We start from the raw sequence: 23,798 nt of genomic DNA, 5'->3' as shown, positions 1-23,798 counted from the left end.
AAAAAACCTTACTAGTAAAAAATATGTGGTGAGTTGAGAGAGACAATCACAATCCATAAAAGACATGACAAACTGTGAAGCTGAAACTGAAGCACTGTGGTTCTGTTTATCTTTCAAATGTTCATTGTGGTCGGTTTCAGATGCTGCAGCTCTTTCATAATTCATAGTTTGAGTTGTTGTTTTTCTGTATTAATTGTCAGCCTTGTAAATCCAAGCTGGACTGACTGTACATATCCTGACCCAGGAAAATAAAATTCTCACTTTGTGCAGTAATCTACACCTGGCTTTTCTGCCTCCGTCCATAATAATATACATTATATAGCCTAAATGTCATCTAAAATTAACAATTATTTGCAATATAGTATAGCAAACTATTGCGATATAGCAAAAAACAATGTCTGCATCTTGAATGTCTGGGGTCGCCAGACATTTGTGATGTTAAAATGGAGTCACGAGCCAAAAAAGGTTAGGAACCACTGACCTAAGGCTTGGGTTAATACAGGGTTGACAGGACTGTACAAAATGAAGAAATACTGTATATCACAAATTCCACAGCTTCTAACAATGTATAATTTTGTCATCTATTGAACTGCCAGAGCCTCAGGTATTTATTTACCCTTGAAATAATATAACTCTCCCTTTACTAAAATTAGCATCAGGACCCAAAATGAGGTGTAGAGCTGTTTTTAATGAGCTGTCAACTGTCAAAATACATAACTATAGGATATATGAATAAAACAGATAAACTGCAAAAAGACAAAAAAGATGTATTAAAGAAAAAAAACGTGTCAGTAAAAATGTAGATATTATGGTAATTCAAGATGCCCTGAAAAGACAAAGTTGAAGTGGAAACACATGTCAGCATACAAATATCCATATACATTCTTTTCATTCATAAATCACCCATTTCTTGCACCATCCGTGTGATTAACTGGGTCCAAAGTCAGGCTGAGAACTGTAGATCATTACAGCTCTGTTCCAGTCAGTACAGTACACATAGCTGTTATCAGTTACTACTTAACACTTCCTTCACAAGTCGTAAAACACATCTCAACATGGGCAGCGTGTTACGTGTCGTAGAACAGGCAGTAGCACTCAGTGCGCAACACTTCTAGGAACTCGTATCAGTCTGCCGTCAGTCACTCTGAGTGTCAGGGCTCTGGACAACGTCAACTGTACATCCCCTCAACTAACACACACAGTTTCTCATAAACAGTGAAGGTGTTCAGTCCAATTTAAATGTGAGTTTCTGTACTTTTCAAAGCTTTTTTATTCATTAAACATGAAAATTCCTAAGATACAGTTTCAGGGTCGGTTTTACAAAATAAATGGAGTTAAATACTGGAGTTTTAAAGATGACACTACTACTACTGACCTGTGACAAGATCCACAAAGGGATTACACAGCTTTTACAGGAGCAAAACAGGTTCACATGAGACAGGTATACAGGGTGTCCCTAAAGTCTGGACACATTCAATTATGGTGTGGTTTGTGGAAAGCTCATGTATTGGGGCCATTTTTCTTCGATGAACATAAAACTGGTGAGACTTATTTTGCCATGTTGAGACACCAGTTAATGTCCCGACTTGAAAGACTATGTGAAGGACTTCCTGGGTGGTTCCAACAGGATGGTGCCCCTGCCCATTTCACCACGGTGGCAAGGGATTGGCTTAATGACAACTCTAATTCTAACTGGCTTGGAAGACGTGGTCATGTGGATTGGTCTACTCGTTCTTCAGACCTTAGCACCCTTGAATTCTTTTTCTGGGGTACATTAAAAGGAAAAGTTGTACAGATGGAACACACTTGACTGAATGCATAAAGAGTGAATGTGCTAAAATTGACAGCAATGTAGAGTTATTGCATCGAGTTCACATGAATCTTGCAAAGTCCATCAACATTTGCATCACAAATATTGAAGATGTTATTTGTTAATATTCCAATTGTAACGTGATATCCTGAAATCGCATAACTTTACATGCCACTTTTAATTGGCTTGCTATCTGTATGCATTATAAGCTTTCCGCGAGTATGTTCACGCCGCTCAAATACCACGTACTGAGGGTTAGGGTTAGCGGTTACGGATATGCGAACTGGAGATCTTGGTGCAAATTGACAGGCGATCAAATGGCATTGAATAACACGCGAAAGAACGAAAATGCGTATGTATATCACGCCAAAGAACTGGCATGACGTACAATGTAATTTCATGAGATCCGTCTGCCAACTGAATGAAATGTTGTTGAAAATTTTATTTCTTGAAACTATGCATTTTTGCCTATGTGTCCAGACCTTAGGGACACACTGTTGTATGTAACTCATACCACATACCCAGCAGATAGGGTCCGTGTTGTATCATTTAGATGGCTGTAAAAGGGGGAACATTCATATTTGGCATCATACACATGCAGGAGGCTGGTGATGAGTCTCTATCTCTTTCTCCAAACCAAGTTTGTGATCCTTGAATAGTTATTGTTTAATGATATCGAGTATGAAATCCTAAGTCAGATATTGAATGAACTTTATCTTGGAATCAGCTGTTAATGAAGTAACCTCTGCTGCACTCTGTCCATTATTATGCACAGTCTCTTGTGGAGTTCAGAGACGCAGTGACATACATCCAGTTTTAAGTACCAAACAGATCATCAGTGCTAATATTTCAGTGAAATCACAGATGTATTCAGTGATGCATAATGTTACTTTAAGAGTAAGGCATGAATGAACCATGCTTCAGACCTGCCTGAAACCTATTCTGATGGCCATTCATTTATTCATTCATTATCTGAACCAACTTTATCCTCACTAGGGTCACAGGGGTCGCTTGGAGCCTATCCCAGCTACTTATGGGCGAAGGCGGGGTACACCCTGGACATTTCGCCAGTTCATCGCAGGGCTGATGGGTTGATGGCCACTTCAGTCGATAGTGTTATATACACCAAAATCTATAAAGGCATCAAAGTTGGTTAGTGATTGTATGATATTGTGTGTGTGTTCATCTCTGCTCAATTAACACACACAATTTGAAGGTCCTGCAGTTTTCATTAGGTACAAATCTGTGGCTGAAATTCAAAGAAATGCCTAAAATATTTTGGTTTATGATCATGTTTGCACCACCTTATCATCTTTTAAGAATAGACCATTAAAATGGAACAAATTGTAGGTTCACATGCTGTGCAGTTCTTTGCACAATTAGAAGATGCAATCCATTTTGTGTGCATTTGGTCACCAGTGTTTCAGCTGATGGTAATTTGGTAAAACTCTGACCATTTCATTTTTATTTCCATCTTTAACATTTGACTAAACAAATAAATGTTATGTAAGTGCTAGACGTGTACCTCCTAGTGGCGTTCTCCTGGAAAGGGTAGATGACCTGTCCGTTGTGGCAGAGTTCGCAGATGAAACCTTTTTCACGACATAAGCTGCAGCTGAAAACATGGGAGCTGGCAAACTTGATCACCTTGGCCAGGAAGGGAGCCAGTTTCCCATCAATCACCTGGAGGAGTGAAGGACAGATGAAGAAAAGAGGAGGTGTTAATAAACAAAAGTCACAGCTAACTTAGCCTGCCCTGTCTTTACATTCATGTGTATGTAGTGTATGTTTTCATTCCCTGTATAAAAGTAGATCATTTCGTATTAATTTACTGATAGTCAGTGGGTGAAAAAAGATATAGCAGGTACTTTTACTGAAACTGTGGGTTATTAAAAATATTTGTTTGAATGTAAATGTCTTTTTGGTGAGGAAAAATTATTACAAAATAGCAAATGGGGTTAAGGGAAAGACTTGAGCAAAGGTGAAAAACTGGATGACAGAAGAGGAAGAAGTAAACAAAGTGCTTGCCATTTAATGGTAGCGCTTGGCCAGTTCCTTAAAGGACCGATGGGTGGTTTTGTCTGTAGGGGGTTTTACTGGTGTACTGCAGTGAATAGACAATACGTGACTCAGAGGGACAGGAAATGTGGAGAATCTCCCAGAAATAAAATCTCAATATGATCTCAAAGCTTTCTGTCCAACGGCATTAAAAAGATAGTTACAAGCACAGAGAGGGAGACTGTACCAGAGACAGAGTACGAAGTATGAGAATGAATATACGAGAGAGATCTTGAGAGCGAGCGAGAGCCTGTATTCAGATACAAGTGGTTCCACCTGGCAGAGCTCAGGACCTCCCAATTATAACCTCCTTCATGCTGTTTGTTCGACCAGGAGGATGAGAGGAGGACATGAGATGGGAAGAGGAGGAAGAACCCACACACTGAGGAAACACAGTACTTTAACATTACTCATTCTATTTCTTTGACATAAATCTAAACAAGAAAACAAAAGCTGTAGATTGAAATGCAGAAAAAAAACATCCACATCCCAAGTTCAATGAGGTGAGGTCACTAATTACAATTAGTGACTTTTAGTTAACTGATAACTATAACAAGTAGCATCAGCACACATGGAAAATTTAGTCTGTGAGCTTTGGCGACCAAAATAAGGTTACTTCATCCTTACATCCAAGGGAAGATCTGTGCCAAATTTGGAGAAATTTTCTCAAAGCAGTCCTGAAATATCGCATTTCATGTGAATGCATCTAAAAGTTTCAGGTCTGAACCATAGTCCATGAAACACAGTTAGTGGATGTAGCCAATGTTGTGTTAACCAGTGGTTTATGGTCCAGTTTGAAGCTGTAAGTTTGTACTTTGGTGGTTTTCATGAAGGGGCGAGGACCTCAGTTCCAAAATGAAGCCAGTGAGTCAAGTTCTAATCCCACTGAGGGCCCCAGCTCTCACAGAATTATACTGAAATTCTCTCTTAAAGTAATTTTTTTCTGGGGTACATTTTCATTCCACAGATGTACATGGATGACAGCATGCTCAATCGGCTAAGCTGAACTTTTAGAGTTTCTGTTTATCAGTTATTACTATTCTCAATAAAATACATTTCTTCCCAACTCCACTGTAGCTAAGGTTAAAACATTCCACTAACAAAACTGTAAGAGGACTTTCTTAAACAGTTCTTGATGAAGTTTACTGTTTTACTGAATTAGTACAATAGCATTTAGCATTAGCTCACCAACAAACCCCAGCAGATGACTCTAATCATCATCTTTAGAAAAAACATGTACTTTTGATTCAGTTAGGAGTGATGGCATTTGATTAAGAGATTGTTGATAGCTGGTCAAATATTTGGTCACTGCTAATCAAATGTGATTAAACTACATCCAAACAGTCATCATGAAGCAGATTAGCACAGTTTAATTTATCTGTGAATAAAAAATAGATGTTATTTTGTAGTTTAAAAAAGGCCTTACAAGATTCAAGCATCGGAAATTCATAGATTTCTGGTGATTTAAGACGCAAAAAATGGGTTGCTTTACAACAAAAATCCACAATGTCCCTGATCAAACATCTTTCTGTGTGTTAGGAAGAATAATCTGAAGTACAAAGGACTGATGTTGTTCAGAACAGACTACATGCAGGTACTCTGATGGGCTGAATGCATGTGTCCCCTCTGCCCGGCAGCAGCCCACAGTAAAGCCAAGCAGCCCTGCTCAGTCTGGTCCAGCCCAGTCCACATGACGAATGGTTCTCCTGACGGAGGCTGACAGGCTCAGTAATTAAGGCCCTCTATAATTGGACTGGGCAGAATCAAACGGCTGGCAGCACAGCGCAGGGTGGCTAACTGGAACTCTGGAGGGACACGCAGAAAGACGGACAAATGAGAGTGACAGAAGTAAATGGACAGATGAAAACAGGGATTGGATAATTCGAAGAAATCTAATCTATCCTGAAGTGTGTGCATAAAGCATAGAAGCTATTTATTATAAACTTCCTTAGAAGTATGATATCACAACTGATTCTCTCCATTTGTCATTTTTTTCACTGACTTTTTAAATTAGTTTTTTTTGTAGTTGATATATAGCTGCTTTTACTGTAGGCTATAAATACTCAAAGACCATTTTATTAGCTACATCAAACTAGCACTGGGACCACCTTTAGTACTTCTAACTTTAATTCTTTTTCTTCTGGGCGTGTTCTCATTAAATTTGAATGTTCACATCCAAAAAGGGCAACAACTACCCCTTTCCTCCAGTGAAGCCAGTGCTACTGTGGATTGGTACTAGTACTGGTCGGGTCTAAGTATGCGATTTTTCAGCAATGCTAGCACTTCATTCACACCAGTAAATTGTTTCTGCATCAGTGTTGCACTTGCCTATGTTGACATCCAAATAAGGCTACGTCCAGATGATAACGCTCGTGGTATTCTTCTTTTGTGGATTCTAAAAATTTCACGTCCATACACATATCGTTTAAAAAATATCACCGTCCAGATGGCAATGGGAAACTGGGTTATAATGGTTTAATACATGTGCCGCTGTACACAAACACAGACAGAGCCACAGGATACACTAAAATCACAGAAGAATGCAGGGTCCGGGTCACCCTTCTAGCAGGACATCGTGGTGGATTTACAAGTATCTGATGCGTATATCTATTTATGTGTCTCCGCTGGTTGTCGTGTTGATACATCATTACCAGGTTTTGTTGTAGTAGTTCTAATAAAATTTGTAGCGTCTGAAGCACAAACACAACTCCATAATACGCCATAGTTGTTGTTGTTACCAGATGTTACGTTGAGGGTTTTCTTCTAGTCACGTGGTATGGTGTCATCGTTTCCAAAAAGTGGCATTTTACTTATCCATACGGTAATGCGAGGACGGCATTGTGAAATTTTTCTGCTCTGGAACCTGTTCTCAAAATATACCATTTCACTGCATCGACAATGCATGTGGAAAAAAAGCCGAAATGATATTAAACTTTTGTGGATTGACATAATTTCGTTGTCGTGTGGACAGGCTGTAAGACTAGTCCAGCATTTTCAGAAACGCTGGTCACAAAGTTTGAGTTGGTCTTGCTGGTCATTCCCAACTTCCTCCTGGCTGAGAGCCGGCTCTTTTGGCAAAGACAGCTCAAGATTAGACTAGCATCGAAATGGTTTTCAAACAGCTCTGGTGAAAAAGGCCTAAGCGGAGCCAAATCCTGATGGCAGCCCTGAGTGCAGACAGGCTGCTGACAGGTCTCTCGGGGTCCACTGGGTAGCAGCGATATCTGCCTGCAGAACACTGTTTACTGGCATGTGGATTCAACAAAATGCATGAATAGTCCCTACAGCCAGCAGTTCCCAACATGGGAGGAGCGAGATAAAGTAAAGGCATGAAATAAAGGATAGGAAAGAGGAAAGAAAAGTTTTTCTTACAAAAAAGCCATGCTTCTTACTCCTCTTGTCTCTCTACTTGGGAGTTAACTAGTTTTCACTCAGTAACACTTGATGTTAAAGTTTTACAACTGACTCAGACTGATGGTCAGCGTTCCTTTTTCTCCTTCTGTATTAAAAGGAACTACGTGAAAATGTTACTGTTCTGTACTTTGGTACAAATGCAACAAACATGGCAGTCAAGTAGGTTCTTAAGGAATGAAAAACTCTACAACATGTGGATTCTACACATAATGTCAATGCTGGTAGTGTGTCATCTACAGTGTAGAAACATTATTGAAGCTTAGGGGATAAATCCGTCATACTGATGATCCCCTGAGGGTGAAATCTACTGACACGACTACAGCAAAATCTGCACATACTTACAGCCACTGGGGGATCAAACAGCTAAATTTAGTGATCCCATCTACAATTTAACGGGGCTCAATATTTAAGTTTCCCAGCAAATCCATCTGAGACCACCACAAATCCTAAAACCACTGAAGCTAATTTAACGTAAACTTCTGACTTGACTTAATTGAGGTAAATTATGCATTATTAGAGGCACTGAATCATGTGGGAAAAACAAAAATGAGTCTCTGCTAACAGTCACAAAACTGGCAAGTGAGCAAAGCAAAGGCAGACGATTAAAGCTAACTGAATTATATTTAAATTAAGTTAGAATACGTTGACAGGACTGCACTCACAATACGATCCCATACACACACCACACACACACTCTTCACCTCCATCCACTCCCTCCATCCATCCTCTAAAACTCCTCCCCCTCCAGTTCAGCCTCTTTCTCTGTACCATGCAGAGTCTTTGTGCTCCAAAACCTCCTAATCCCCTAAAACTGCTGTTTAACAGCCGCTCGCCTGCCCTCCTCTCTCAGTATCTGTCTCACACACACACAGACACACACAGCTCCATTGAGGAATGAGAAAGCCAGCTGGGATTACATGGAGCAGGGTGAGCTCTGTTTGGATAACACACTCTGCTCACACAACTTTATGTACGTTGGTTGTTATTGTATGCACAGTGAAGTGTGGTCGATCGCGGGGTTCCCCAAATTCTTCAGCAGTTTATCACAAATGGAGACGTCAGCAACACAGCTTTGTTTTAAAACTAATATGCACTTTTATCTGACACTTTCCAGGTGAACCAAATGTTCCGTCTATTTGTTACTGAAGTAGCATTTTTAATTATATTGCTTCTTTAAAAAAAAAAAAAAGCTAATGCACAATGCATTGCACATGCCAGATTCAGTTATTTAACCATACCCATGCAGAGGTATATGTACTAGAGGGACACTTCTGTGACAGCTAAGGCCAGTTTTAATAGTGATTTGGTAAAGATATATTAACCTTCAAATATGTGTTTAGAAGGAAAAACAACTAAAAGTGATCACAAACTGAAAAGTAGATGAGGTGACAGTCTCACCTCAGTAGTTGAAATTAGGGACAAACAACAGAAACATAAGGCTCGAGTAAATATAAAATGTGAAATGTAAGGAAAATAGAAGTCTGAAAGTCTTAAAAACTGCACTAAATTATTGTATAGTTTAAATATCCAGTTTCATTGACTAAAAGAAACATTAATATGATGGAACCATGCCCAAATAAATCATGTATTTACTTTGATGGAAACAAATACTGTACTAATTACTGGATACTTTTGCATGTTTAATAGTGACTTTCAGATCACATTTCATATTAATCTAAGCTACACTTGAGCTTATAACATTGGCAATGTGCGTTCACACACTAGTAAGAGTTTATTTTCTGTAGGATAAAATACATAACCAAGCAGATAAATGTTTGAATAAATAACTGAAACATTCATTAATTATCTGAACCCACTTTATCCTCACTAGGGTCACGGAGGCTGCTGGAGCCTATCCCAGATACTTTATGGGTGAAACATTTTCCAAACTAAATGATAAAATGCTACATGTGAAGCCAAAACCTTATAACAACTAGTTTAAAAGCCATGAAAGGTAAAAGAGACACGCCACAAAAGGCAAATGAATGGATTTTTGAAGCTGTTAATATAATGGATAAATGATTTAAAAAAAACTGTAACAGCAAGTAAATGCTAAACTGCTGCATGTTTGGCTTAATAGTTAAACTAGCTGGTTAAATGCATGGAACATGTAGCGATTACAGTTAAAATATTTAGCAACAGAAAATAGTGATTAAAATGATCAAATTTCTGCTACAAGAGGCAGTAATACAGTAAAACCATAAGGAAAGCAATTAAAAATATTAGAAGTTGAGCATATACTTTTCCACATTGAATAGTTATCAAAAATATTGAGTTTATACACACAAGCACACACATATGTACACATAGATAAGTACATACAGTAGATATAAAAAATTTAACACTGGCCAAATTAAACAGTAGGTTAAACTAAATGATAATAGTCTAAATGTCTAAAAAGTTAAAATGCTAGATTAAAACTTAGCTATGCTTCTTCTCACTCCTTTTCGAATATGAGTATTTTTTCTTTTTCTTTTTTGTATGTATTATCATTTTATGCTTCCTTGAATTTTCGTTTCTATATTACGTTGTGCAAAGACGTCAATTAGTAGCAATCAGGAAGCTTGTATCGTTTCCATATTATAAATAAATAAATAAATAAATAAATAAAACTCTTGTAAAATCATAACATGGTTAGCAAGTAATGGTTTAAACATCCAGTTTGTTTTGCACTCTATTTTCTCAATGGTTCTCATGAAATCCTTATTTTACGTGGTAATCCTATCTGACTATCATAACCATCCCTTGATGAAAAAAACTGGAAATCCATCCATGTGTCCGTGAATGTTCAGGATTCTGACTGAAGACACATGTAGAGGAGACACTGTGAGAACGATGATCACCGCTGCTACTTTAGTCGTCATTGTAAACCATCCTTAAAACTAGAGGAGGATCAGGGGTAGAAAGGTCTTAGATAAACACATATGGTTGGAGCAAAATGAACTGTGTGCTAATAGGGGATATGGGGAGGCGACTGTTTGTCAGGAGCTGAATGGAGTAGTGTGGACCAGGGTTTAGCGAAGGGAGTTTAGCCTTTACTGACCTCTGAGCTGGAACAAAAAAAGCCATGTTGATTAAGAGCGTCATTTTATTCAGGAGGTGAATCAAAAGAAACAAGCTTGTTAATATGGAAAACCAATTAAGAAGCAGAGTGCTTGAGAATCTCCAAGAGGAGGGGGGAGAGAGAGAGAGAAAAGAGGGGTGTGGGGGGATGTGTGTGTGTGTGGGGGGGGGGGCTGTGCAGACTCTACCGAGCTCACCCATTGTCTGTATTTGTACTAAATGGTCAGTTTGAGTAAGTCATAGTGTTTAGCGTGGAAAGAGAGAGTGAAAGGCGCACACACACATATGTAACACACATGGGTGCTGAGCGTGTGTGAGGCCATGGGGATGTTGGGAAGAATGGAGGGATGTCACGCTTTGTTTTTCTGCCTGTTGATTCTGAATGTGACCAATTAGTGGAGCAGAGAGACACAGTGTGGGAGTGGAGGAGGAGGAGGAGGAGGGAGGAGGAAGAGGAGGAGGGAGGAGGGTCTCTTTCACCGTGAGAGTCTGTGGCCAAGCTCTGAGTCAGAGAGGGATGAAAGAAAAAAAATGGGGCAGGGTACAACATAATGAACATAATGACAAACAAAAGAACTTTTCAGTCATTCGGTCGCTTTCCTCTGACCCCCCAACTCCGTTCAACAACTAGACTGTGAACCACTGAAAGGCCAGGATGTGTTTCCTTTTTTCTGATCTCTACTCAGCGAGGGAGATCCTGCTTTCATAAAAACCTTAAAACATGTGTCTCAAAAGCACCTTCCAGCAAATGCACCAGTTCTACCATTCTGTGGAAGTAACATACAGCTGAGTTGGTCCATGCATTTTCCATCTGTGGATCTAAACTGTTACATATCTCCCCTCTTCATTAAAGTTTTTACAATTTTTTGTTATCCTTTAGTGTGTAATGTGTCCTTAACCGTTCATCAGGCAAGTAACTATTTTTGGTCATTTTGGCACACATTACAAGACAGTGACAGCAGCACTTACAGTGAGTCAATGTGGTCTACAGGGTCTGTAAGGTCCACCTCTGCATGAACAGTGTACCTGATTTGTTATGTACCATGAAGTAATGGTACTAATGTAAGGAATGATGTTCAAAGGAATAATGTGGATGTGGACAGGTGTCTGGATCAGCACTGATGTTCTAAAGTTCTAAAAGCGATGTTCTAATGTTCTAAAATACATCCTCTTTTCAACTTACATGTGCTTTTCTTGTATTTTTTTTATATTTACTTCTTGGATTTTTTTTTTTTTTTTTTGCCACTTACAGGTAGGGAGCCAAATATGGGTTTTTCTTGTATTTTTTTAGTATATACTTCTTGGTTTTTTATATATATATATATATATATGTATATATATATATATATATATATATATATATATATTTATTTTTTGCCACTTATGGGTAAGAAACCAAATATGGTAACTTCATTAACCTTGATTTTCAACATGACAGTAAAAAATTTTGAAAAATTTCACAAAAGTAATAAAGTCTTGTTAGGTCCCCCAATAACACACTAAGGTGGAAATGTTGAATTGCAGAGTATTTCTATGAGTGCCCTATAAAGGGTTAATAATATATTAATTGCTATACGTAAGAATCTGAAATGCAAGTTACAACTCACCTATACAGATTGAGACTCCCTGTCCTAAAAATTACAGTCTAATCATTGCCTAAAGCTGACCTTAATTGTAAATGTTTATATACCAGGTGACTTTTTGAACCCCTTTATGAAAACTCAGATGTGTGAAAATGTTACTGCATTCTGCGAGTGTTTGTACCTGCTGCAGGTCGGCCATGGAGTACAGGTGAATGTGCTGTAGTAGGTATTCCCTGGGGAAGATCCTGTAAGACACATTACAAACACATTTAATGCAGATATTTGAATGTGTTTTTATCAAAATAATCTTAACAGTTATTGCCCCTCAATTTACATCATTTTAACAAATTGAAGGAAAAAGATATTATCTATATTGTCACCAAAGCAGGAAAAAAAAACTTAAAAAAAACAAACAAACTTGAATTATCACCTTGCAGTTTGCCAACTTCAGTCAAATTATGGTCACGAAAATACTCATTCCAGTGAATCATCATCATTCCTGTGAAATTTGTCACAGGAATGGGATGGATGGACAGATTATACAAAAACATAATGCCTCCAGCCACAGTAGTTAGTGCAATTCTATAAAAAAGTAAAGTAAACTATGTAGTATATAGGTAAAAGCTATTTATAACTTTAATTATTTGCTCTTCATCACTGTCTGGCCATCACAACATGAGATAAACTGCTGGACCATTGCCTTGAACCCATATTAGGCAAACCTGTTCAACATTAACGCAAAAATAATCCAATCACATGGCAGCAGCTGATTGTGTTCAGACATTTAGACATGGTTAAAATGATCTACAAAAAAGAGAAGAATGGTGATTTAAGTGACTTTGAACATGACATGGTAGTTGGACAGGCTGGTTTGAGTATTTCAGAATTTTCAGGATTTTCACACACAACCATCTCTAAGGTTTACAAAGAAAAGTCTGAAAAATAAAAATGTCCACTGAATGACAGTTCTCTTGAGTGAAAATACCTTGTTGATGAATGGCCAGACTGGTTCAAACTGACAGAAAGGTGTCAGCAAATCAAATAACCACCATTTACAGCTGAGGTATGTAGATGAGCATCTCTAAAAACACAACTCATTGAGCATTGAAGAAGATGAGCAACAGCAGCAGAAGATTACAACGGGTTTCAGCGAAGAACAGGAACCTGAAACTGCCATTCACACAATTTGACAACAGATGTTTGGACAACCTGGTATGATGACTCAAATCCTGCTGTGACCATCCTGCTGTGGCAGGACAGAATTTGAAATATAGATCCATCTCACCATCTTGTAATGGTGTAAGGATATTTTCTTGACAAGCCTTTGGCTCCTTAGTACCACTTAAGCGTAATTTTAATGCCACAGTCTACAATGCTCTACAATTTCTTAGAAAATATCTGCTTCAGACATTAGATGGGCAAAAAAAGTGCTAAATCTTAAGCACTTTAATAAGATGAATCAAAAAACAAATGGCAAAAGTGCTGGTTAGCTCATGTTTTCAATATATGATATTGTGTTATTGCACATATACACTACCGGCCAAAAGTTTTAGAACACCCCAATTTTTCCAGTTTTGTATTGAAATTCAAGCAGTTCAAGTCCAATGAACAGCTTGAAATGGTACAAAGGTAAGTGGTGAACTGCCAGAGGTATAAAAAAAAAAGGTAAGGTTAAACAAAACTGAAAAATAATGTACATTTCAGAATTATACAAAAAGGCGAACAAGAAATGGGTTAACAACTTAAAGCAGTTCTGCAGCAATGGAGGTTAATCAAGCCTTGAAAGTTGGTGCTACCAATTCCTACAGGTGTCCTAATGTTTCTTAATTCCTTCCAACCCCCTCTGTCTGCATAAAAGTAGTGTTGGAACACACTTTGGTACCATACCGTTGTGATCATTATTTGAACAGTATTGTACTGCAGAAAGTAGTGTGTTACTATAAAAATGGTGAGGAAAAGGCAATTAACGATAGAAGAGAGACAGACCATCAGAACACTTAAAAATGTAGGTCTTTCCTACAGTGAAATTGCCAAGAAAGTCAAGGTGTCAGTAAGTCCAGTTTCCTTCACCATCCAAAGGCACTCAGAAACTGGGGGAAATGCTGACAGGAAGAGGTCTGGCAGAGCCAAAGACACAACAGAATCTGAAGACAAGTTTCTGAGAGTCAACAGCTTGCGTGATAGGCGACTCACAGGACAACAGTTTCAAGCACAGCTCAATAGTGGTCGGAGTAAGGCAGTCTCAGTTTCAACTGTGAAGAGAAGACTCCAGTTGCAGGTTTGATCAGTCCATAACACCTTCTTCCAGTCTTCAGTAGTCCACTGGCGGTGTTTCATGGCCCAGGCAAGCCTCTTTTTCTTGTTCTGAAGTCTCAGCAATGGCTTTCTTGCTGCAACTCGACCCATCAAACCTGCAACTCGACCAATCAAACCTGCAACTGGAAGTCTTCTTACAAATGTTCCACTACAAAGAACCTGTAAAGTGAATGTATTATAATGTGCAGACAGTGTTTTGAGGTAGATCTGGTAGCTCTGAAACAAACATTAGGCCCTTTTCCACCGCAGGAACTTTGAGTATTACCCTGAACTCTGAAAAACCCGGGTGCGTTTCCATCTAAATTACCCGGGTAAAAATCTTTCCCTCGCAACCGAACTTTCCCAAAGAAGTTCCTGGTAGGGAGGTAATACTTGTCAGATTACCCAGAATTCTCAGGGGTAGGGCTGTGCGCTGGAGAACGCTGATTGGTGGACTACACTCACAGTGTTCCGCATTCTGTTCACCCAAAACTCATTCATTCTTCATTTCATTTCCACAAGCTTCGTATTTTGATAATTTTGGCCAAAGGCTCCATCTTAGAAACTGTAACCAACTAGCAATTTTGACTTAACTTATCTTTATTAGTGACTCAAATTTGGTAAAGTTTAACTACTTTTATTCATTACTTGTAGACCAGTGCTATCATTATTAGTGGTGACCATGTCCGTCCCTTCATGACCACAGTGTACTCATATACTGATCCACTTCTAGCAGGATTATGTGCAACACAAAGCTCATTTCAAACTGGTTTCTTGAACATGTTCAGTGACTCAGTGGTGTACAATCCAATGGTGCACCTTTGGGATGTGGTGTAATGGGAGATTTGCAACACTGATGTGCAGCCAACAAATCAGCAACTGCGTGATGCATGCCACGTCAACTTGGGCCAAAACCTCAGAGGAATGTTTCCGGTATCTTGTTGAATCAACGCCTTGAAGAATTATGGTAGTTCTGAAGGGAAAAGAGCATCCAACCCAGTATTAGCTAATTAAGTGACTGGTGAGTGTGTTGTTACAGCCTTTTTGTGTTCTTCCAAGAGAACAGAAGACGATCTTGAAGTGATAAAACTAGACTGGTGGTGTTAAATCCACTCCTGCTTTAAGCTATTAAAGTAATGAATTAATGTCAGTACAAGATGACTGATGACCCTATTTCCACACGATTGGGATGCACAATTAGTGTAGAATCTAAATTTGCATGCTTGAACGTGAGTCTGGCTCTAAATTGCCACTACACAGCACAGGTTCAGTCTTGCTAATCTATAAATATGAGCACATTGTGTACTTACACATGAACATTACACTGAGTGACTTAATGTTTAACCACCAATCTTTCAGCCTCGTGTAAATAATGAATGTTAATGTAGAGCCAGTAATATTCCATCTTCCAGCGTTATTTCACCAAACGCAAACAGAGTGAAGAGTGTGTGCATTTGTGTGTGTCAGAGCTCCTATCAGACCACTAAGATGGATGGCTCCATGTTAAATCCCGTCTAAGCTGTGATGAGTGACCAAAACATAAGTATGTGTGTGTTCATATACAGTATGTGTGTGCATGTGTCGTATGTGTGATCCAGACACCTCGCTGTGATAGGCACCACTGATAAACCACTATGTTTGGCATGTAACCAATGGTTACCAACGTGGCATTCAGTGGAAAATGCACGCTGAAACACACCGACACCGACTCTCACACACATGTACAGGCTGTTGTTAGTCAGCGCCAGATGAACACACCCTACAAGTGTGTACTGATCTTGATAGAAGTACTTAAGAGCTGACACATATTAGGATTAGATTACAAACAGCAAATACACAGCACAGGGTAAAGCACCATCTGAATATATGCGGATTAGACCTGATTGTAAATTTTCCAGACACACCTTTGATTAAAAGTGTGTGTTCGGTTACCACTCAGAGATTGTGACCGTGTACAGAAGGAGGGTCCAAGTTGAGTAAGTGTGTGTGAACCAGCAAATATAGGAAGTCCTGCAGATATATGTGTATGTTTACGCAGGTTACACGAGGATACACACGGCGGTCTAACACAAACCTAAATAATATATGTGGAATATATTTCCCATGTGTCGTCAGGCTTGTAATGTTCATTTTCTGTTGACACAACTGTCAGAGAAGTGTTGACACAGTTTTTCAGAAGATGCAAGATAATGGTAAGAACTTTAGTGTCACAAGCACATTTACATGAAGGAATTGTTGTAAACACAATAAGAATAGAGCTGAAAACAAATATAACAGGGTCAAAACACCTAATTACAATTAAAACCCAAAGCCCTGCTGACCAAGGTTATAATAGTTTGGGATTTTTCATTATAGTTTAGTTTTATTTCGTTTTGACTTTTTTTTCTCTAATTCAGTTAGTTTTCATTAGTTTTTAGAGCAGGTTTGCTACTTTTTATTAGTTTTCATTTTTTCCTAAATGCTTAGTTTTAGTTTTTTCATATCTGTTATCTTCCTCGTTGTTGTATTCAAATAAATCCCAAACAGGACTCTGTTGCTTTCTCCCAACTTTAGTCTCCATGTTGCCAGGTGGAGTGGGGATGAGAAGATGACTCTAAATGACAAGCGATGAGAAGTGACAGACCGTGAAGTGCTGTATGGTGGAAATAAATCGATTTCATATCAATCCGACATTGACAAAGACAAAAACAAAGGGAATTTTATCCATATTTTTTATACATTTTAGTTTTGTAAGCACACAATAGAGTTTCAGTTAGTTATTATTTTTTCTTTTAAGTATAGTTTTTATTTATTTCAGTTAACGAAAATGTTCTTTCAATTCCAGTTTTGTCATTTCATTAGTTTTCGTTAACGATAATAACCTTGCTGCTGACCCATGTGAAGCATACCCATGGAATATACTGCTGAGGTTCCGAACAGGTACTGAGGTATTGAGTTTTGCTGCTGTTGATAAATGTTTTTGCTCCAATGTCAGCTGCTTTTTTCACCAACTTTGTTCATATTGTAAATAGGACAAAATTCTACGTACAGTCAGGGAGTGGGAAGTAGCCGGCTTGGTGGCCTCAGGATTGAACATCAAAACACCTAATAACACTTATTAATCGTCACCCCCCTGAAATACTATTTTGACAAAAATGACTTTTTTGCCTAAATCATGTCCTCCTGGTGCTGACCACCGCTGGTAAAATCACATTCTCAGTTGAACGTATCATGTGAATCTACTCTGTGAGATAACTGCATTATGTCAAGTGTGACTCAGGCCTGGTTAAGGTTTTACGTTTCCTGAAAAATATGACAACATTTTTGAATTTTTTAAAATTTTAGGAAGGTGATGGGATATATGTCTGCATTGTACAGTCAAAAGTTTGAAAAGCTGTTTTTGTGTGAAAATAATTTACATCCACAGTAGCCAGATTAGGATTTCTTTATTGTTTCCTGTACACAATAAAACTATCATCCTGATGTTTAAACACCAGAGTCAGAACCATACTGTGTTTTCTCTAATATACTGTGCAAATTCTGAACTCAAAGCTAAGGACAGTAAAACATAAAGCAGTAAAAGAAATTGGATTTAACACAGCACGAGCCAAGATCACACAGTGGCAGCTGCTGTAACGGCTTTCAATTCAGTTTTATTCATTTGAAATGAACATTTTTGGTTATAATTTAGATAAGACACTTGAAGATTTTGTTTATTGTTCAAGTTGGCTGAGATAAATTTGATGCTGTACTCACTCACATCACCACTTTGCAAAAATTGCTTATCAACAAAATACAACAGCACTGAATCTGACTCGTTTAGACACTGGTTTATGTTTATATTTTAGAACAGTTAGGACAGTTTTTGCAGAGAAGAGAGATCACTGCATGGTCAGAGACATAAAAGACAGTAAATTATTGACAAAGCAGTGTTTTGGACTACTGCTGTTGCTAAATTGCTTCTTGTACCATCCTGCCTTTGGTCACACCATGTGGGTACATTTCACCAGACCATGTTTACTCTGACTGCAGCTTTAAGATCAATAAACACATACAACCCTGTCATACAGCACAGCACACACCTTTAATCTCCTGGTAACATCCTAGCAACCATTTTAACCTCTGCTATTCTCATGGTGTTTTCCTTCGACTGAAGTTCTGAAATAAAGTTTTATCTCAAACGCTTTATGAGACTGAGGTGGTAAAATCAGAGAGAGAATTATAACTATTTGGCATCAGTAAAGATGCCTTTGACTCCTTTAGACTACAGTTGTTGACAGTTGGCATCTCCACACATACAGCATATCAGCTGGCTACAGTATGTGAACTCATCTGTGTATCATTTTGCATTGCCACTTCATGAATAGATCTCTGTGACATTCAGTAAAATTACAGCAAATTTTTAGATTAAATTTCTCTATCCAAAACTGCTGACCTTTAGTGCAGAACTGAACTGAATCTAAACCATTGTAGAAGAAAATATCCTTCATTTTGACAGACAGATGAAACCATACACTACATAATAAGGTTTTAATTTTAGCAGAGAGTTTATTTGCTCAGCTATGGCAAAGAGCATGTGTCATACTTAAGACAGCAGGAGTCACTTTTATTTGAAGTCTGACAAAATAAATCAGTGATATTTTTACTTTGAGTTGTATTTCAGTGTAGACAGTATGAACCTAATATAAAAACCATATTTTGCTTGGTCAACTTCATTTCATTTATAAATGTACAGTGCATTCATTCTTCACATTCAGGCTATAACACATTCAAGAAAATATTGGAACAGTGGCAATTTGGAGCTCACAATTAGTTAAAATAATGAAAAAATAACATGATATTATGCTTTAATACAAATGCAGCATCCAGGAAAACTCTTGTAATGGGCTGAGGATCTGCAGTTTGTCAACAGATGCATGAGAAAATTATTCAAATGTTTAAAACTAAGACCAATGTTCTATCAAGGATGAATAACAAGTTGAAATTGTGAGGTTGTCAGGTTCTGCTGCTATGTTAAGAGTCCTGTGGTCTGGATGCAGCAGATCAATCTTCCAATAGAAGTGGGTGGTACTTTCACTGGAGGAGAACTCAACTAATTAAATGAAAGTCCATATATGACTTCATGTCAGTGCTCAGTAGTAACTATACTGATATCTGGAACCATTTACAGGCAATTCCAGCCATCAAAATATGGCTCATTATAAGTAAAGGGAAATTTTTAATATTTCAGAAAATCGTCAAACATTCAAAAATCTAAATATCTCACAAATTTGAACAACTTTTGTAGACATTGTTCCAATGAAGCTACATATAAAACTTCTAATGAATCCAACCAGTAGTTTCGAAGAAGACCATTGTTGAAATGTAAACAATGGGTTTGGACCTTCAAGGTTACTCAAGGTCAAAGGTCATGAATCCAAATGAAAGTCCATATATGACTTCCTATCAGTGCTCAATAGTAAGTATACTGATATCTGTAACCATTTACATGTTATAAGCCATGAAAATATGGCCCATTATAAGTAAAGGACAATTTTTAATATTTAAAAAAAATAATAATAAAAAATCTGTAAAAATTCAAAAATATAAATATCTCCAAAAGGTGAACAAACTTTGTAGACACTGTACCAAGGAAGCTACACATACAACTTGAAATGAATCCAACCAGTAGTTTTACCAGAGAAGTTTGATGTTTGAAGAAATTGCTAATAAGAGAAGACAACGGAGACGATGGACACAGCGCCTTCACAATAACTCATGGTCTATCAGCCTGTGAACTAAAATTGGTTATGTTTAATGCTCCTAAAAGAAACACAAGCAGGTATGTGGGTATTTCACTAAAGTGCATTATAATATCACTCCTTTCTTTTAAAATGTGTCATTTCTCCACCCCGTCACCACATGTTCTTATTTGTGGTGGTTATACGTTATATGGTGGTTATAAAGTAAGTCAATAGAACAATGTTATCACATGGCGGTTTCCTCATATTATGTAGGTCTGGTGAAGAACTTTGAACAGGTGGGTATGGTGTGAGAAGTGGAAAAAAAAAACAAAACACAAACATGACAGAAAACTGCTTTTATTGCCACTGTACAATTCTTGAAAAATATCTAAGTTTTGAAAACTTCAAATTGTTCAAACTCATCTGTCCTATCTATAAGTCCCTCCGTGGTTAGCCCCCCCACCCCTGGAGGAATTTATTAGACGAAGAGACAATAATTTGTGCACAAGATCTGTTTTTAAAGGGGACTGTGAGGTGCCGTTCAGATGAACTAAAACAGGTCAAAACACCTTCTCTGTTATAGGAAATGAGAGCTGGAATAGTCTCCCAACAGCTATTTGAGAAATCTCCACCTTTTCTACATTTAAAAAAGAGCTAAAAATGGTAAAATCTCATCAAATGTGTGAACACCTGTAACGTCTGATTAGCATTTCTTTTCCATCTTAATAGTTATTCTTCTTGGCAGTTTTATACTGTATTTATTGTATTAACAATGTACTGTATGATGTACACTTTTATATAGTAATGTGCTGTATAAACTGTATTGTCTTGTTTGTATGTTAGTCTGTCATTAAATGTTGATGACTATGGATGGAAAATAGCTCCCAGCGAAATCTGCCATATCTACACAAAGTAATGTTTTTTCATTTGTACTGAGTGTTCATTAACATGCACTGTCCTCCTCAAATAAACAAATTAAATAAATAAATAAATACTCTAAGGCCCACACAATCACTTATGTTACTTATAATGTAATTGCACTCTGCTGCTATAAGTCACGACATCGTACGACCCATTTTACCTAAAACACACACAATCACTGTGCCCTGAAATGTGTAAATACAATCAGAAGTCTTTATTTACAGTATTGTACAGGAAGCTTTTTCAGAGTAAGTTCTTTAGCAGGTTTTTTTAGATCATATATACTAACGTTAATGCCAGCCTGGTTACTAAAGCCACCTTTTTTGGTCTGTCAGTTTTTTGTGTTGGTGTGCTGCATTAAAAGCTACTGAATACTTGAATTTCCCTCGGGATTCATTATTTATTTATTTATGTATGTATGTATGTATGTATGTATGTATGTATGTATGTCTGTATGTCTGTATGTATGTATCTATGTATGTATCTATGTATGTATGTATCTATGTATGCATGTATGCATGTATGTATGTATGTATGTATGTATGTATGTATGTATGTATGTATGTATGTATGTATGTATGTATCTATCTATCTATCTATCTATCTATCTATCTATCTATCTATCTATCTATCTATCTATCTATCTATATTTGCATACTGAGTCCAATGCATTAATAATGTGTGTGTGTCATTTTCTACAGCATATGTTAAAAAAAAAATTATACAGCTGTTTTTTTACACTTGTATTGTCTGTTTTACTTAATCATTTTATACTTATACTTTATTCTTGAATTTTTAATTGATGTGTTTAACTTACTTGAGCACTTTACACAATGTAAAACCAAATTTCGTTGCAATGTACAAAGGTATTTTGCAATAACAATAAAGTCTATTCTATTCTATTCTATTCTATTCTATTCTATTCTATTCTATTCTATTCTATTCTATTCACTATACGTCTCCTCTGCAACATCCTCATATGTCCCAGCGTCATAAGTCTGAGTTCACTGTTAAGGTCAAAATGGCGGTTTCCGACTTAAAGCCTTCAGCGTCTCATGTGGTCGTGTGTGTGCAACTGTGTGTCTGTAGCTCTGTGCTCAAATGCATCTTCCCCTTTCCTCTTTTGAAATAGACTGATGACTTAGGGAAGGTTTTAGTGCCACGGCCCTCATCAATCCTGCACTGTTTGGAAGTGGCGGGGCACTAGCTAGCACTCGCTAATGGGACAAAAGTAAACACAGAACGCAATGATGCTGCTCCACTCTGCAATGAGGAACAACTCCATGTAGCACGGGATCTTATGACCAGTGGTTCAGGCCTGTTAATTCTGCTAAAAATCACACTAAAATATCAACATGTTACTGCCATAAAAACTGCTTTTTGTGCTGTCCTAGTGTCTTATTTTAGAAGCAATATGCGGCAAGGGAAGGTATTTATAACATGCAGCAAAAGAAACTAACGATATGCATTCTGAAAAAAAGATAAAATCTACAAAAGTTCATTCTACAAGTGAAAAAGTAATTCTTAGATTTAAGTCTTTACCTTTACCTTAAAAAATGCATAGATGAATCAGGATGTATTAGTGACCTGTGCTGGGGCAAAAAGAGCATCCATCAGCTCTGAGACGAGGCTTTCAATGCGGGACCCCCCCCTCACATAAACAGTCAGACGTGAACACACTCACACAGGGTCAAATTTTTATGTATATGCAGTGTATGTACACATAGTAAAGCCTGCAGATCAAAGTTATGGTAATACAGTATACACACATAAACTCACATTCTATTTGGAGATGAGAACAGTGCGTTCATTAACTGAGGAAGATAATATGTGTGTGTGTTCTTTGATTTTATGTGTTTAAGTTTTGGGGAAATCCACAATGGAATGCAAATACCAATTTATCAGTCTGTGAAAGATCGTCTTTGTTTTTTCATGTATACATTTTTCACCCTAAAGCGTACAATAGAATACCTCTAACAAAGGGTGGGAGGAGCCAACACTACGAACATAATGAAGTCTTTCCCATTGTTTGTAAAGGATAATGGTGACATTAAACACTACAAACAAAGCAGTGCAATATACTTGAAGGGGTCATATTTTGCTAAACCCACTTTTATTAGTCTTTGGTAGATTTATTTGTGTATTTGGACCCTACTAGTATCATCAACTTTGAATTTCAACCCTCCAGGTGCTGCAAAACTATCTCTATATTAATTCCGGCAAATATCGAGTGGATTTCTACAACCCATTTCAATTCCTGAAGAATTTTCAGGTTGTTAATGTTATTCACATTTTTAAGGAAACTGCTGATATAAACATTCTCATAATGTAATTATAGTTTTTTTCACTGTTATTACTTTAGTGGTTCGACCCACTTCAGATCATATTGGGCTGAATGTGGCCCCTGAACTAAAAGGAGTTTGACACACTGGTTTACCTGAACATGTGTGAATGAGCCTCGTGTTCACGGCTCCAAGTTAAGAAGTGCAGCAGACTCCTTTAGAAAACTGCTACAGACATACATTACATCTTTGTCAGTCTGCCTACCTTCGTCTGAGATCCTCGGCAACAGTTGCCCGGCAGCTGAACAGGTAGGCCCGCAACGACTGGAGCTGCTGGCGGAGACGCAGCACTGTGCTCAGAGGCTCACAGTGCTCGTACAGACAAGGGTTGAGCTGTTGGACGTCCAGCAGGGGTTCCTCATACACAAACTCCAGGAACTCCTTGGCCTGTTTCGACACCTGTGGAGACACATATATGCACTGTTTAAACCAGGAAAACACTCATTTTCTCATAGTCAACAATTATTTCATTACCAGTGCCTTATGTGGCCCATTCAGATCTTTATGTTCATTGCATTGCACTTACTAATAACAGGTATTTCTAGTGAGTCTAGTGATTCATCTACTGCATTTGTTGTTTTACCAAAAACTAAAAGTCAAGAGCTTTTCT

At 37.8% G+C, this 23,798-nt stretch overlaps 1 protein-coding gene across 3 annotated transcripts in view; it reads right to left on the bottom strand.

Moving 5' to 3' along the window:
• Positions 1-23,798, bottom strand: part of plekhm3 (pleckstrin homology domain containing, family M, member 3) — a 63,956-nt gene that overhangs the window by 3,033 nt on the left and 37,125 nt on the right. For all 3 annotated transcript variants that reach the window (XM_030125651.1, XM_030125652.1, XM_030125653.1), the window contains exons 5-7: positions 23,394-23,587; positions 12,110-12,173; positions 3,336-3,493 (exon numbers count right to left, since the gene is read on the bottom strand). In XM_030125651.1, the coding sequence (XP_029981511.1) occupies positions 3,336-3,493; positions 12,110-12,173; positions 23,394-23,587 (416 nt within the window). The remainder of the gene's footprint in view (positions 1-3,335; positions 3,494-12,109; positions 12,174-23,393; positions 23,588-23,798) is intronic.

Source organism: Sphaeramia orbicularis, chromosome 21, assembly GCF_902148855.1.
Source record: "Sphaeramia orbicularis chromosome 21, fSphaOr1.1, whole genome shotgun sequence".
Taxonomy (NCBI): Eukaryota; Metazoa; Chordata; class Actinopteri; order Kurtiformes; family Apogonidae; genus Sphaeramia; species Sphaeramia orbicularis.
This window is presented reverse-complemented; position numbering and strand designations above follow the sequence as displayed.